Source organism: Didymosphaeria variabile, assembly GCF_027946475.1.
Source record: "Didymosphaeria variabile strain IMI 356815 chromosome Unknown scaffold_1, whole genome shotgun sequence".
NCBI classification, from domain to species: Eukaryota; Fungi; Ascomycota; class Dothideomycetes; order Pleosporales; family Didymosphaeriaceae; genus Didymosphaeria; species Didymosphaeria variabile.
Genome location: NW_026611620.1, coordinates 4,493,918 through 4,509,013, shown reverse-complemented (window position 1 = coordinate 4,509,013; position 15,096 = coordinate 4,493,918). Strand labels below are relative to the sequence as shown.

The 15,096-nt window shown below is 50.2% G+C and overlaps 6 protein-coding genes across 6 annotated transcripts; all 6 read right to left on the bottom strand.

The window, feature by feature from the left end:
• Positions 1-15: 15 nt before the first annotated feature.
• On the bottom strand, positions 16-2,363 carry N0V89_001455 (uncharacterized protein; the record flags this gene model as incomplete). Its single annotated transcript, XM_056210267.1, has 2 exons — positions 16-2,199; positions 2,355-2,363. The coding sequence occupies 2 exons, from the start codon at positions 2,361-2,363 to the stop codon at positions 16-18; spliced, it is 2,193 nt and encodes a 730-aa protein (XP_056077089.1).
• Positions 2,364-4,334: 1,971 nt separating this feature from the next.
• N0V89_001454 (uncharacterized protein) lies at positions 4,335-5,722 on the bottom strand (the record flags this gene model as incomplete). Its single annotated transcript, XM_056210266.1, has 4 exons — positions 4,335-4,656; positions 4,716-5,097; positions 5,151-5,223; positions 5,273-5,722. The coding sequence occupies 4 exons, from the start codon at positions 5,720-5,722 to the stop codon at positions 4,335-4,337; spliced, it is 1,227 nt and encodes a 408-aa protein (XP_056077088.1).
• A 1,428-nt stretch (positions 5,723-7,150) lies between these two features.
• N0V89_001453 (uncharacterized protein) lies at positions 7,151-8,295 on the bottom strand (the record flags this gene model as incomplete). The annotated part of the gene is made up of 2 exons (XM_056210265.1): positions 7,151-7,985; positions 8,249-8,295. 2 exons carry the CDS (start codon positions 8,293-8,295, stop codon positions 7,151-7,153), a joined length of 882 nt encoding a protein of 293 aa, XP_056077087.1.
• Positions 8,296-8,423: 128 nt separating this feature from the next.
• N0V89_001452 (uncharacterized protein) lies at positions 8,424-8,990 on the bottom strand (the record flags this gene model as incomplete). The annotated part of the gene is made up of 1 exon (XM_056210264.1): positions 8,424-8,990. The coding sequence occupies one exon, from the start codon at positions 8,988-8,990 to the stop codon at positions 8,424-8,426; it is 567 nt and encodes a 188-aa protein (XP_056077086.1).
• Positions 8,991-12,262: 3,272 nt separating this feature from the next.
• Positions 12,263-13,381, bottom strand: GPA2_1 (Guanine nucleotide-binding protein alpha-2 subunit; the record flags this gene model as incomplete). Its single annotated transcript, XM_056210263.1, has 1 exon — positions 12,263-13,381. The coding sequence occupies one exon, from the start codon at positions 13,379-13,381 to the stop codon at positions 12,263-12,265; it is 1,119 nt and encodes a 372-aa protein (XP_056077085.1).
• A 492-nt stretch (positions 13,382-13,873) lies between these two features.
• Positions 13,874-14,608, bottom strand: N0V89_001450 (uncharacterized protein; the record flags this gene model as incomplete). The annotated part of the gene is made up of 1 exon (XM_056210262.1): positions 13,874-14,608. The coding sequence occupies one exon, from the start codon at positions 14,606-14,608 to the stop codon at positions 13,874-13,876; it is 735 nt and encodes a 244-aa protein (XP_056077084.1).
• Positions 14,609-15,096: the final 488 nt, after the last annotated feature.

The following is a 15,096-nucleotide window of genomic DNA, read 5'->3' as shown; positions in this document are numbered from 1 at the left end:
GCAGATGCTTGCGCGTCAATACATGAAGCGCTCAAGTCCGAGTCCAATACCGCCATGCTTCTCGCTCATGTGATCGTAGCACTGCGAGCTCGTGGAGAACACCCCCATACACACCCAGCATATATGTGCCTTGCAGCCACCGCAAGTCATATGGTTGCAGCCCTCCGTCTTCTCCATTGGGGTTGAGCATTTCGGACAATCCTTGATGTTGAGCTCTTTCTTGAGCTTCTCCAGTGCCTCGTAGCCGCCCGACTGGATGTCTTTGTACTCTGCACACGTGTAGCGCCCGTGGAGTGCATGACATGAGGTACAAACCATTTCAAGGCAGTTGGAGCAAGTGTACATTGGGCGGTCTGCGCCTGAAGTGACCGTGCATCGGTAGATGTAGCCGCAATCAGGTGTTGGACAGTAGTGGAAAAGATCGGGACGCTGTTTGATGTGGTCTTCAAACGAAGACTGAAGGACTGTCTCGAAGACTGCGGAAGAAACACTGTCTCTCAACTCCCGCAGTGTGAAGACGTGGCTGCATTTCCCTTCGTCACCCTGGCACTTGACTTGGAAGGCCACTGTGCCACTGGATGCCGCGGCCTTGCAACACTCTTCGAAGCACTCCAGGCAATAGGTGTGGTTGCAGGATGTTGAGATGGGGTTCTCGGCTTCGCAAAAGCAAATGGGACAGTCCTTGTGTGTAGTGGATGTTGGCACCGTTGGACGGAGAGCTGTAATGGTACGTTTACCAGCTAAGACGTCCAAAGCCACTTCATGCTGTTGAGTTGTGCCATGAATGGCTATCTTCTTAGAGACTATGTCGAAGACCGCAACGTCATCGCCCAAAGTCTGTTGGACACTCTTGAAGCCGCCTTGTATTGCCCAAGCAAACTGTACCGTATTGAGATTGATGTCATGAACCGTCGCTGGCTCGTTCTTGAGTAGATCCTTCACTCGGTGAATTGTCTGGTCGAGCTTGTCTGGCGGGCCATGGTAATGTAACTGCCTCTTGGACTTATCCCTGCTGATTACTATGTCGAGTTCTTTCTCAATCGCTTTCAGTTTCTTGTATGCGCTCCCATTGTTGTTGAGCACCGTGCTCCACAGACCCAATTCTCCGTCCACCAGCAGGTTCCCGCGGAATATATCATCCAAAACCTTGCGTGCGTTGGCCACAATCTTCGCGTCATCGCCTTCGACCTTCAAAGTCGTGAAGTGCTTATGTATATCGTGATAAACATGAAACGTGAGGTGCTGTTCTCTCCATTTTTGGCTCTCTTGATCAACTCTGCTTTTCGAGGCAGTGTAGATTGCCGTAGAAATCTTACATTTTACTCCCTGGATTAGTGTCACAGTCAGTTTGCCTTTACCTAACGTATGCATCTGAGTGTTGTTCAAGGAACATGCCGATCGAGCATCTGCCTCGTCGCGGAACAGAGCGATAACTTTTACGCGTTTGCCGTAATGAGTGGGCGGCATATAGAAGCTCTCAAGTGGACCATGCTGTTCCAGGCGGGACCGGACGTCCACACTGACCTCTGCATCTGAAGCCACGTAGCTACGTTTGCCCATTTCGATGTGTGCTGGCTTGTCGCTTTGTCGCCGTATGGCTAATTCCACATCCTTGGATTTTGCTGCACCGGGAACATCGCTCAGAACAACAGTCCGAGTTACAGGGTTGTAGCAGATGTAAAGGCCATGTTCTGTTGCCTTTTGAGCAGTCGCTTTGACCGCCTGGCCCAAGATCTTATATTCGCCCTTTCTGAATCGTTCCGCTATTACATTTGAGTTGTTGCCAGGGCCAATGTTCAACCAGACAGTGCGCGTGGGTTTGTGCCATGATATGTAGACCTTCCTAGCATTTGAAGGCTTCGAATCGATCGGAAGTGGTGTGACTTGTAGTCCCGAAGCGCGTTGCCGAACCTTGTCACTTAACTTGCGTGCAAACAGTGGGTCTTTTACTCTCACAACGGCCATAGTCCCCAATGTTGAGTCTTGTTTGGGGATGCGGATACAGTCGGCTGCGATGTCAAGCTGCATTTCGCGGATAATATCGGCAACCATCTGTTGTGTGCTTTGTGCAGGAAGACCAGTGATACGTGCAACAGAAAAGTCAGTTGGAAGAGATATGCTGTCAACATCACCAAACTCGTCGAAAGAAATCGTTGCTCCTGCTATATCGCGGATGAAATCTTCGGCCGCATCGTCTGCCTGGCCTCGTCGTTAGCATATGAAGCGGGTTAAATAGTCGCGATAACTTGCGTCCTCTTCTTTCAAGCCTTGTCCTAGGTCCCCCGGGACATCCACTTGTGCTCCACCGATGTCATGAGAGTACGCGCAGGCGGCATTCCGGCAACCTCCCGGACGTGACACATATTGACAGAGTATCGAGGAGCGTGAGTCGAACGGCACGTGTTGTGTGTGAGCTGGCCGGTTTGGAGCAAAAGCCGGGGCCTGAGGGTTGGGAGTAATGCTTAGTGTATCAATTGCGGGAATAGCCGCCGCGTTGGGGCGAAAGTGGCTCCCAGCTCCTGCTGTTCTCTCGTGAAGGAAAGGGCAGGCGTCGCCATTTCGGCATAAACCACGGGCGAAGAATTTGCAAGATATCATGGTGTTTGGTAGAGATAAAACTGCACCGAACATACTGGAATACAGTCTTGTGCACGTAAATTTGATCGTTACACCAAATGCGCAGTGAGCGGGGTGCATGCATATATCACGTGTGAGCCTACCTCCTAGTTATACCGCTTGCTCATTCCGTATTCTGTCATACCTCTCGAGCGAACTCATGCGCACCTGTTTTCAATTTTTGAGTGAGGATCACTCTGACGATCTTAAATCCATCCTACGCAGACATAATTATTGCAGGTATCAGGTCACAAATCCCATAAGGGTTGTCTCTCATTACTACAACAACTGACGTAGCCAAGTTTGAACCCTGTGTGCAGAGGCTACAGTAATTAGACTTTCCGCGTTATTTTGCAGCACACTGTCATCATGTTTATACGTTGACCGCTTGACAGCTTCCACGTCCGGGACTTCCAACCTTACCAGGCTGAGAATTGACGCTCCCAGAACACATGCCAAACAACGATCCTCCAATTCTAACGAGCGCGGGCCCGATAAAAGGCAAACATGCTGCAATCAGGCCGAGATGCAGTTCCAATGAAGAGAGTAGTGCCAGCCGGTGATTGTTCGACATTGATTCCGTTTGGTACAAGCGGACTCTGAGGCCCGCGACGACAATGATCCTGCGGCACGATTAACAAGTCACCGTTATAGTTGATGTGCGGGTGCAACGGAAGACCCCTAATTCTTACATACAAGAGACCTAGCCCAAACATTAGACTGACTCCAATCTTTTTGGCCGTATTGATCTTGAGCGTCCATACCACGCATATCGGAATGACGACCAATATAACGTCCACAACAACGTTTATCACTGTAGCCAGCGAAGCACCCAATGATCGCGAAACACGACACACACCTTTTATATTAGGGTCGTAATTCGCTTCGAAAGGCGTGCACATGGTCATCAATCCGGCAGTGGTTGTTGCAAACATTACGATACACGCCGCAATCATCACCCATATGCACCTTTTGACCCAGACCAGCACATAGAAAAGTTCACGATATCCTAAAAGGATGGATATCTTAACGAGGGCGATGGATGCCGCGAATACGACTTCGCTGGCGAAGGCGAGCTGCGCGCTTCGCAAGGCGTACCGTGGGGCGATGGCGAGGTGGCTATTTCGTGAATGGAGCGCCCAGTGGTAGACTACCGTCCATGGTCTCAGTATTTCCTATCATCATAGCAACGGGAAGGAAGCTGCCGTACTTGGTATTTTGACCGCAAATCGCGTAAGCACGGTCATCTGTCCTCGTAACTCAGGACAATATCTCTAAGAGGTACGACCTTGCTCCTGGCCGAACTTACAAGTGCACCAATGGTAATGTAATCACTCAGAGTAACGTGCATCTTTTTGATACTTCGCCCCCAGATTCGCAGGCCGAGGACGACACAACCGAGGAAAATAACGATAGCGGATGACACTATCTCATCCGTACCAAAGGGTACGGTATCGACGCGTACCATCTTGAGGATTCCGGATAGAAAGAACTGCTACCACTCGGCTGTGGAGGCATATCGCTCATACATAAGGCTCTCATCCTGTTGCACAAGGTGGGGTTGGGTTGGGGGCCACACGCAAGCGTCAGCGCTTATGCACAATCATACAATTGCTTTTAAAATATGTCTTCGCCTCTATAATCTGAGGTACCAATGACAGCCAAGTCGCCACCTGGTGAGGTCGCGTCCCCCACTTTCTTCGTGTCTTGGACCTCAATCACTCTTTGTATCCGCTCTTCCCCTCCACGCACGCAAAAGCGGGCCCACCTCTGACAAACATAGCCTTCAGGTCTTCCGCAATGGCATCTGGGCGTTCCCAAGCCGCGAAATGACCTCCTACATCATACTCACTCTCGTAAACCACAGGACCGAGCGTCTGATTCCATAGAGGCGGCAGCAGAACCGTATCGTTCGCGAAACGCGCCACGCCGAGCGGGACATCAATGTAGGCTTGGGAAGCTGGGAAAGCGCCCTCTGGTTTCCGGTGCTCGAACTCGTAGAATGCGCGACTGGAAGCAGCTGGACCAGGTGTAGAGAACCTGTGCAAGCTTCTGATGAGCGCCGATCATAGCAAATTCTATCTCGTGGGGTCACTCACCAGTAGATGCTCACCCAGGTGCAGATCTCATCATCGGACCATTTATACTTTGGGTCTACCCAATCGTGTAGCTTTTCGTATATCCACGCTAGTAGGGCGACAGGACTGTCTGCAAGGGCGTATCCAAGAGTTTGCGGTCGCGTTGAAGCAATCTGGTAATAACCTGACGCCTTTGAGAAGTAATTTGCGGTCCGCGCGAGGCCATTGAGCTCAAGAGGAGTGAGGGGCGTGGACTGTAATCGTGCATGGAGCTGGGGATGTTTGGCTTCTGTAGGCTCCGCTGGCAGGGCGTTGTTCGTATGAGTCGCTTTACAGTGCTTTCGGCCGTATTTGAGAGCAATGAATCGTGCTGTGAGGCCGCCGAGATCTCCGCCTTGTACCACTGTAATGATGTGAGCTTCAAATAACACTCAGGTACAGGAGTCACCAGCTCACCGTATTCAGTATATCCAAGAGACAACATAAGCTTGTGGCATACTTCGGCATGTTGGTCGATGGCGAACCCGTCCTGTACAATGTTATTTAAAAAGCTGCTCATTGAAGGGAACACTACATACCTTCCTGCTTCCTGAGGAAAATCCGAAGTCAACCAGGCTTGGCGCGACGACATGAAAAGCAGACTTATCTCCGCCGCCGTCCAGGTAGGGCAATACCTTTGAGACCTCAAAGAAGCCGCCTGGCCAGCTGTGGAGAAACAAAAGCGGAATGGCCTGCTCGACGTCGTTTCTCTGATGGACATGGTGGATATTGTACTTCCCAAAGTTATCCACGTCGATCTCGGCAACGAATTGTGGGAGTTGGTTCAGCTTTGACTCAGCTTCTCTCCAATCGAAGGTTCCGGCCCAGTACGTTGTGAGGCGTTTGATTTCGCTCAATGGCACGCCGCGGGCCCATGGATCTTCTGCTCCCATGATTTCATCGGGAAAGTCGATCGCACATAATTTCTGCTTCAATCGCTGTACTTTCTCATCAGGGATATTGATACTGAAGGGCGTGATGTTGGACATGGTTGCTAAGAATCTGGGAGTAACCTCTGCTGGAAGCGGAAGGACACCTTACTTTGAGAGATGGACCTGCGGTGGCGCGAGGATTGCGAGCATTTTTATAGTACTGAGGCTCAGTCATTATGAGCTGGCTGTAGTATGTCAACCCGTGTAGCACTTGTGCATTCTTCATTAAGGTTTACGCACCAGCCAATCAGAGGATATCTTGAAGGCTAAAAGGGAACATCGGCAACGCCTGGTGTAGTGGGGGTCGTCCAATAGTGACAAGATATGATGTCTTGGATGTAAGTAAGAGCTTCGAAATAAAATATTGTCTCTTCAAAGCGCCGTTCGATCGCGCTAAGCATAGACACGGCGCTGCGCAGATGGATCCGAACCCTGTTGTAATTTTCGAGCAGGAACTCGAGAACAATCAGTGTTATGCTGGCTAAAACGATGCGAAATATGTTTTGCGGTGAATTCTCTAGGAGGCTGAGCTCTCTGACTGCCATGTTGTACTGGCACAGACCATATCTGACTGCGGGCTGTTGCTGGCTAGATAGTGTATAACGACTTCTGCTGAGAGCACCGACAGCAAGAGCGATTCGGCGAAAGGACTGATCTGTGCAAGCTGCTTGCAGCACAATGTTGGCCCATGATTCTATCTCAAAGAAAAGGCCGAATTCGGGTGCACAAATGAGCCGGAAGTAGTCGAAGTGTATCACGTCGGTATCGGCAAGTTGAAGAGGGGAAGGCGCAGAAGATGGACATGGCATGACCACGAAATCACATCTCCAGCCGTACGTTCTGCACGGAGTGCACACTGGCTTCAGCTCATCACACTTCTTGTGCCTTGTCCTGTGACTCGGTGAGCGATACAGTCATGACTGGGCGCTTTCCAGTCGTACTTGCACGTCAAACATCCTGTCTTCACTTTTCGCGCGCCTCTGGCACCACGACGAGCTCTGATACTGGCCATAGTAATTGGATTCATTGTCTGTTGTTTTCGTGAGAGGACGTGAAGCAGTCATCAGCGAGGACATAGCGGAGGGGCCTACCGAACCTATAGGGTCAAGCGCATTGCGACTGACTCACACTTCATTGGCTCCAGCGTAATTTGAGACGACGCTTATGGCGCTCATCGAAACAACGAAGACTAGGATATGCGATATTACTTCACATGCAAATTGTATGTAGTCTGATACTTGAAGGCAGATTTTGCGCAATCCATACTTTACTGCAAACCGTTTCCATAGGCATGTTCAGAGACTGCCAAATGTAGTTCATGCTCCAAATGCGAACATCCAATCTGAATGTGACAACCGGGAACGACACCAGATCCAGACACAATAGCGTGGGCTAGTAAGGCTTATAAAAGGTGGACGAGGTTTATCTTGAGTAATAACTTAATTAACGTGCCACTGGAGAAAGTTTGAAATTTGATCCCTTTGCCTAATCCAACCTCGTCATCGTGACGTTTGAATCTAGCATCCTCACTGCCATTACCCTTCCTTCCACGACCTCAAGCTCGAATTCAGTTGTGGTGAAAAAACCGGTCGTCTCCCAAGCCGTACAACCATCGTCAAACAATCCAGTTCCGCCTTCGACCTGCGATCTTGGAATCCCACCAGCTTTTCCAGAAACCGCATCAAATTGCTTGACGAGCCTGCCATTCGAAGGCGAGATATACTCGCCTCCAGAAGGATACAAACGGTTGCTTATATTTACCGACGCGGCAGGATCTAACAATGGCTGCGTAATATTCGACAGCCAGTTCACACCGTCAACAAATAGAGAAGGAAGGCCGAGGCCTGGCTCGTCTTTGTCGACGGTGAGCGTGAGATTGGAGAGTTCGTTGTCCGGGTCTGCAAATTTACCAGCGTAATTGGTAGCCGCATTCTCAAAGGCAGCGGCTTCAGCAGCAGGAATGAAGACCTCGCCAATGAGGTTGCGGAGAGGGACTCGATCAGGGACCGCACTTGCGCCCGCCAGAAGGATAGTGTAGCCAATGCCATGGTCTGGCGAAATAGCGAAGATAGCAGCATAGCCCGCATTTCCTCCCGCTTTAGTGTATAGGTCGGAGACGCGTGTTCGGTTCGTATCAGCGGAGACGGGAATAGTCAATCGGTATATCTCCCAAGGTGCGCCGAGGGAGGTGGTCAAGCTGGCTGTATGGCCTCGTGGCTTTAACCATTCACGAACCACATTGTCGCAGAGTAGCTCGTTGTGCAGTATAGAGAGAGCAATGGTACGCAAGTCCTTTGCGTTCGAATATACGCCCCCTGACCTTCGTCATGTTAGCTTTATCGTAGATCTACATCGAGTCCCAATACTTGCGGTGAGATGATGGGGTTATCCTTTCCCCAGTTAGAACTGTAAATATCTCCCGGCAGAGCCAGGGCGTTCAAACCCTCCGCTGGAGGCTCGATGCTTCCTGAACCAGGCAAATCAAGTGGCTTAGCAAGGTGAGTTTGTATCGCCTCCGCATATGTTTGATTTGTGAGCCTTTCTAATACGCGACCTAGGATTCCAAAGCCAGAGTCGGCATACAAGCTTGTCTGAAAGGCTGGTGTGACCGGTCGCTCCTGGTTGCGCATCTTTGACAAGAATTCTAGTGAAACGTCAGGCCACCATTGCGTGTTGAGATTTGAGAGGGCTTTATACCTTGGATACTGCAAGAGTTCGTCTCTCCACACGACACAAGCTCGATAGCTAGGTCAACTACTTAGTCAACGTTCTCGGACGGATAGTCGCTGGACTTACGGAAACCTCCAACGCCTCCCTGCTGCGATGCAAGAGCGCCCACTGTTATTTCTTCCCATATGATCTTCGATCTGTTGGTGTTCCCCTTGAGCTCCGGAAGATACTGTGTGACAGGATGCTGGAATATCTCAATGCCAGCAACATTCAAAAGGGTGTACACGGTGAACAACTTCGACACGCTTCCGATGCGGAAGATAGTGCCATCATCAAGAACACCACTGGTCAGAGCTGACTTATGGATATCCGCCGTATGCGAGTATTCATAGATAGAAGCATTCGTTCGGGTTGAAAACACGTCGATATGGAAAGATGTCGCGTTTTTGGGAAGCACCTCCTCTTCGAACAGTCTGTCGACAAGAGATGGGAAGGCCTCAATGGCTTCTTTGATGTACTTAGACTGAGGAATATCGAAGTCTGAAGGGAAGCTCGGTCCCAGGATTGGGCAATCGTTCGTGGGAAGGAAAGATGATTGTGAATGCGCTTTTGCGAGGGCCAGGAGTGGCAGGACCAAACCTGCTCGGTGTAGCATGTCGAGAAGCTGGTTGTGTGACTGTAGGGGCCAAACTGTTGAGGCCCTCGTATTGCCGCAGTTGTTGTATAGGTTAAGAGGATGAAAAACGCAATCTGTTGGGCTTTATACTGTGGTGAATTGAGGCTCGGCCGCAGCTTTCCGTATGATGACATAGGGGCCTATAGGCATTCCAGGCTCGTGTCTACTCATACCTACTCATTCTCCGATGCGGCAACCAATGCTGCACTTCACTAATAGGGGTACGTTGAGCTAAGGGGATTGGGCCGCGTGAATGAGCATTTCAGACGAGATCCTGGGGCCAGATGTTGACATTGGTAGCATGCAAACACTGCCCGTAAAGCTGGATCTGGCTGTATACTACCGATGCAGGAGCTTCTGTTGGCCAAGCATGGTGCGGATGTTCGTTTTACTCAAATTTGCGACATGCCCAATCGGGAAACCAGCATGGCCAAGCCCGCAGCTGTGAAGTAGGCGGAAGATCGTCAACCCGTAGAGCTAGGCGACCGATTGTTCTTCAGCCTTGCGCTGAACTCAATGCGGTGCGAAAACTACAATTTATTTTAGGTACGACGCAAAGTGTAGACGCTTCTTGGATACATCGACCAATTCGGAATTGCTGCGTCACTACAGCTGAAAGCCCCTCCGCTTCATGGTGATGCGATGCTTGGAGAATGACGTCACCCCGTAGTCTTCGATGCCTTTGCCTTCGGACAACGTCCATTGCCTATCAAAAGTGCTGTAGACAGTGTTTGAAGAGAAGAATGTGTCAAAGAAGGATCGGCGATCGCATGGCGAGGCTTGAGGGCAGCGACTGGCAGAAATGGGCTGGCTGCAACGTACGCCTGCCTCTTTCTTCAGTCTGCATCATCACTTCCAATGCTTCTCCACACTCATTAAAAATCTTGTCGTCGCATCTCAGGGTTCAAGTCATGGTGGGTTGTTGACCGGTTTCGAACAGACAGCCGCGCTGATTCCATATCCGCCATGAATAGCATACCACACCACTGGAAATATTCCTTGTGATCCAACAACGATATACTGTGCTGAAGTTCAATAGGTTGAATTGCTCACTTATTTGAATCTTCCGACCAGGAGTGCCATCAGAGCCGTCTACGTTATTCTGAATATCTGTTTTTACTTCAGGTCAAAGGGTCGTTCTCATTCACGAGCATTGAAGCTCAGGGTATGTTAAAGGTATCCTTCAAGCAACGATCTTCGCTAACGCCTTTTCCAGCTTTGTCTTTGTGGGTACGATATCCTCTTCAATACATTTGGCTAATGATGTGCACCGAACCCTCCATATAACGATAGCAACTCCTCCTGTCCATTGTTCAGGAAATCTTTTGCACTGTTGCTCTTTCCCCAATTGTGACATCTCTCCTCATAACCATCAACTTAGTCTTCTCAGGATCGCAAAATTTGCCCTCCTCTTCAAGTATGGGCTCAGCAATCTCGCTATGTATGAAGGTTATGAACTGCTGGAAATGCAGCTCATCCGCGAACGTCTATCATATCCTCATTAACATGTTGTTTTAATCATCAATACATCGGATAGGCGTACCATCTCGCCAAAACAATCCCAGTCCATGCCGTCATCGGTGCCGATCAAAAGCCTGGAGACACCCATTGGGCCTTCACCCTCATCCACATGATATCGTCGCGTCCATGTCAAAGGGTGCACTTTTCCGGCAAGCTTCTTCAATAGCGGGGCATAGCCGGTTTCGTTGTGATGTCGGAATTGCTCTCGGGTCATGCCCTCGATTCGCGTTGCAACAGTCGCGAGAATAAAAGGGTATTTCGAAATGACTGTTTCCGGCATGTTGATCTTTGTATCTGGTGAATGCAAACAAGCGCGATGGTATTCGATATAACGCAGGGTACAAGTAGATCTTTTAGCGGAATATCGAGATTAGACAAATTCCGGTCCCTTGAATTCAAATTGGCTAGCAAGACCTAGATCAACGATGCAGTTGCTGCTGTGGTGCGAAGAAGCGCAATAAGAAAGCAGCTGATTTTCGGGGGCCAGGGGAGAACACCTGAAGCTCATCGGCTGGGTTGCCAATGAGAGAACGTTAGACGGTGCCCGCGGAGCTTCGTGCAGATTGAAGCTCGGCAATTTGACATAAGCTTTGCTAGTGTGCCGACTTGCTCCAAACTAATGTGGTATACGAGACGCGATCGCGACGGAGCTTGCCTAGTGACATATAAATATGCGTCTCATCCAATCAATGCAGCCTGTCACAGCCTACTCTGGGTCTCTCCTCCAAGACTCATGGCCACCACGCAAAGACACAAAACAGGGAACCTCAAGGCTCGCGTCCGACGATCCTTATACTGGCGCCTGGATCACCTTGATGCATTTCTTGTGTTATTGGGATTATGTGTTCAGTGTTCATCGATAGACTTCCCTATCGCAGAATCTGAATGCCGGTTTTAGGCACGGCCAACTCAACATCTCGAAATGTGCAGGTATACCCAGTGTTGTTTCGTCGAAGGCGCCATCAGGATTAATGAGCAGTAGTCTAACATATATCCTTGATCGCCTCATTCATGGCCTCACTAAACCATGGAGAATCAATATGATTATCGGAGGGGAGGTCCCTGAGAAACGCGTCAGCATAGGCTTGTCCTCAGCCGACACATGACTCAGTTGAATATGACACTGTACCATCAACGCAGGATTCACCATAAAAGTCCATACGGCTGCATCAGGCGCTATCATCTCCTGGCCTTGGTGGACATGCCCGTCACGGCCCAGTGGCAGGCTGCTGTCCATCTTGCTTATCCTAACAAGCTCGATAAGAGCACTACAGCTTCAGGACCTATGTCCTACGTATCCTCCTAAAGCTTTTCTTTCCAAGTGTGGGCAGTGATCATGAAATAATTTTGCAACCATACGGATTATCCAAGATCCTTGTTCCCAGTAGATCGAGATCCCGGAAATCAGAACAGGTCAGAAGCCTTTTAATAGTTCTGCACGAAGGCTGGCCACATTATTGTGTAAAAGCAGCACGCCTATGTTCAAGTGTGCGTTCTGCAAAATTCCCTCTTCTCGAGATTTGTGTGCTATCGTTTAGCAAGCCCCGATAATGAGGCCCCCATTTTCCCTGCTACCCCTGCTCATATGAACGGGCCGCTCCGGAAAATTAGAAGGTTAGGCGATGTAGCGATCATTTATTACTGTCGCATGACTGATTACCTAGCAGGGCATCCAACTAGTATGTGACAGCAACAGCCAATCAAGTCTCGAAGCATCTCCAAATTCCAACTCATCCTTTTCCGTTTCCACGGTCCCTTATCTTATCCCTCACAGCATCTCCCATTACTCTCAGAACCTCTTCATCCCCCGGATTCCCAGACTCCACTCCCACCCACGCACCGCTCCGATTGACCTTCCTGAACCTCCCCACCAGATACTCAAGCACCCTCCCAAAAATCATTCCTCCTCCACCTCCTCCCTCAAAGTCCTCGAAATACTCTCCAAATCCCACCTTCCTCAGCTTCTTTTGAAACCCACTCACATTACTAAAGAAAAGTACAAACGTTCTGTCACGCCACTGTGCTCTGTTCACCACCTGCTCAAACAACGAAATCATACCCTCAAGCGTATTAAGTCCAGAATCAACCTGATCGTACCTACATAGATCAACCACAAACAGAACGACCGGAATAGCGTCAAACTGATGTTGAAATTTCCATCTCTCTCCTCTGCGCGGAACATTCAGCACGTTCAGCGTAAAATCGCGCCACTTGAGATGCAGTTCTCTGATGCCTCCTTGGAAGCCCTTCCGCGAGTGGATTATATCTTCCTCGGTAGGAATATACTCCTGACCCGATATTCTGAGGATATTATCGAAAAAGTACGACCCTGAATCCTTCCATTCTGCATCACCGTCGGATTTGAACGCGTTCTTTATCGATTCATCGCCCCATAGCGCTTCGATCGCGCACGCGGCTCGCTCGTCTAAAATGCCTTCTTCACAGGTATACCGCTGCAGCAGATACTTCCAATGTTCGTTGTCGCGCTCTGCTTCGTCTCTTATCTCATCATTTTCATCGATGACCTTTACAAATATTTTGATGCACGTTTCAACAGCTTGGTATACGTCGTGTCTGTAATCGAGACGTTCTTTTTCTGTGAGTGTGATGCGAGCATGGTTGCTTTTTAGACCCTCGATGACATCATTTAAGGCGAGAGTATCGCCGAGTGGTAGGACGTTGTACTGCTGGAGGCGGAGTTTCGCATCTTTCGCGAGCACACGATCGATTGCGAGGGAGCGCTTTTTAGCCTGTAGGGATTTGGAGAGAAGAAACTGGGGGAGGATCTGGAGGTAGGTGTCGGTGAGAATGTCGTGTAAGCGGTCGATTAAAGTTCGAGTAAAATTCATGTGGCATGCATTCAGATGTATAGCATAAGACCTGTTTAGCATACGATGTACTAGAGTAACGATGGTTTGTATAAACCTGCTGGAGCCTAGGCGAGATTGCCTCGTATGCTAGGAAGCGCCACTGCCCCGCTCCGCAAGCCGAGGCTGACAGACGCTTCTGCCTGGACCATTCGACTGCAAACTAGAGATTGTTGCCAAGAAAGCGCAGTGGATATGAAAGAGCACAGTAGATGAGCGGGAAGCACGGTAACGACTGATGGGTATATATGCAAGGTAAATCTAAGACTCAATATACATGAACGAGTGCTCAGCCCAAACCTTCTCTTCCTTCAAGCACTCCAAATCGCCCTGCTATCTTACCGAGCTCATCTCGGTTTCCTCCCCCTTCCCCAGGTCTACTGCAGAGACCATTGTGGATCCTTCTCTATTACACCTGTGCGTGCATCGCGCGTGTAACCATCCAGAGCAGACGATGCACTATCAATAGCTCATCTACAAGAGAATAGCAAAGAGACCAGCAAGAGCCGGGACGAAGACGTAGGGGACCGTCTGCAGCGTCAAGGAGCTGGCGGCGCCGGTAGCTTGTTCAGGCGTAGACGAAGACTCAGCCGCCGCACCGGTGGTGGAGCTACCGCTGTCGTCAGAGCCCTTTTGCGACTTCTGCGAGGCGCACAGGTCGGTAAGAGTAGTGTTAGACATGAGCTCCTGGAGCTTAGTCTGAGCCTTCGTGATCTGGTCCTTGAACTTGGTGACCTGGGTGTCGTTGAGCTTCTTCTTGGCGACGAAGGCATCCATGGCAGTCTGGTTGGTGGCAAGCGCGGCGGTCTTAGCAAGCTTCTTCATGGCCTTGCACTCTGACTTGACCATCTTGTTCGCGGCGATGACATTGCACTCGTCGACGAGGGTGCTGTTGGCCTGGAGAGTCTTGAGGGTCGTAGTGGCGTTTGCGGCCTTGTCCTTGATGACCTGGATCTCAGTTTCGTTCAACTTGCCCTTAGAGACGAGGGCATCGAGCTTGGTCTGGTTGGCGGCGAGCTCGGTGATCTTAACCATCTTCATCATCTGCTTGCACTGCTTGTTGACAGAGTTGCCCTTGCTAGTGCCGTTCTTCTTTCCACCTTCGCTCTTAGTGCCATTGCCGTTCTTGCGCGCCTCGAGGAAGTGGAATTCCGGGAATGCAGCGGCGGTTGCGACGAACGCAAAGAGGAGGGTGATGAGGAAACGCATATTGAAGGCTGTTTGGGGAAGTGGAGAAAGGATTGCACTGCAAAGATGAGAAGTGAAGTCGGTCCGGCCGAGGAAGTGAAAAGAAGTGAAGGGTGAGAAGGTAGTCGCTGTTGATGAGCTAAGATGAGCTGATGATGCTCTGGTGTTGATGTACAGACCCCATATATACCGACCCCAAGTTTGGATGCCCTCGTCAACACCTACGCGGCCCACGCGTGCTTGAAACTTGACAGAAACCTACTCATTGCGTTTCTCAGGCACTGCAACAAGGCACTGTTAGGCGCGGTGCCCAGACGTCTGTCGCAAGTAGGCGGCAACCAGAGGACTAATTCGTTGGAGACGAAGGGGTTCGTGTCGCTACGACTCGCAAGGATGACGAGGCTTGTGTATCACGGACGAACATCCACCAGAGGCCAGCATCGTGGAAACCAGTCGGCTTGTGCGTTGTGGTGTGAGTCGCGGCCTGTCACGTTTCATCAGCGAAAGAC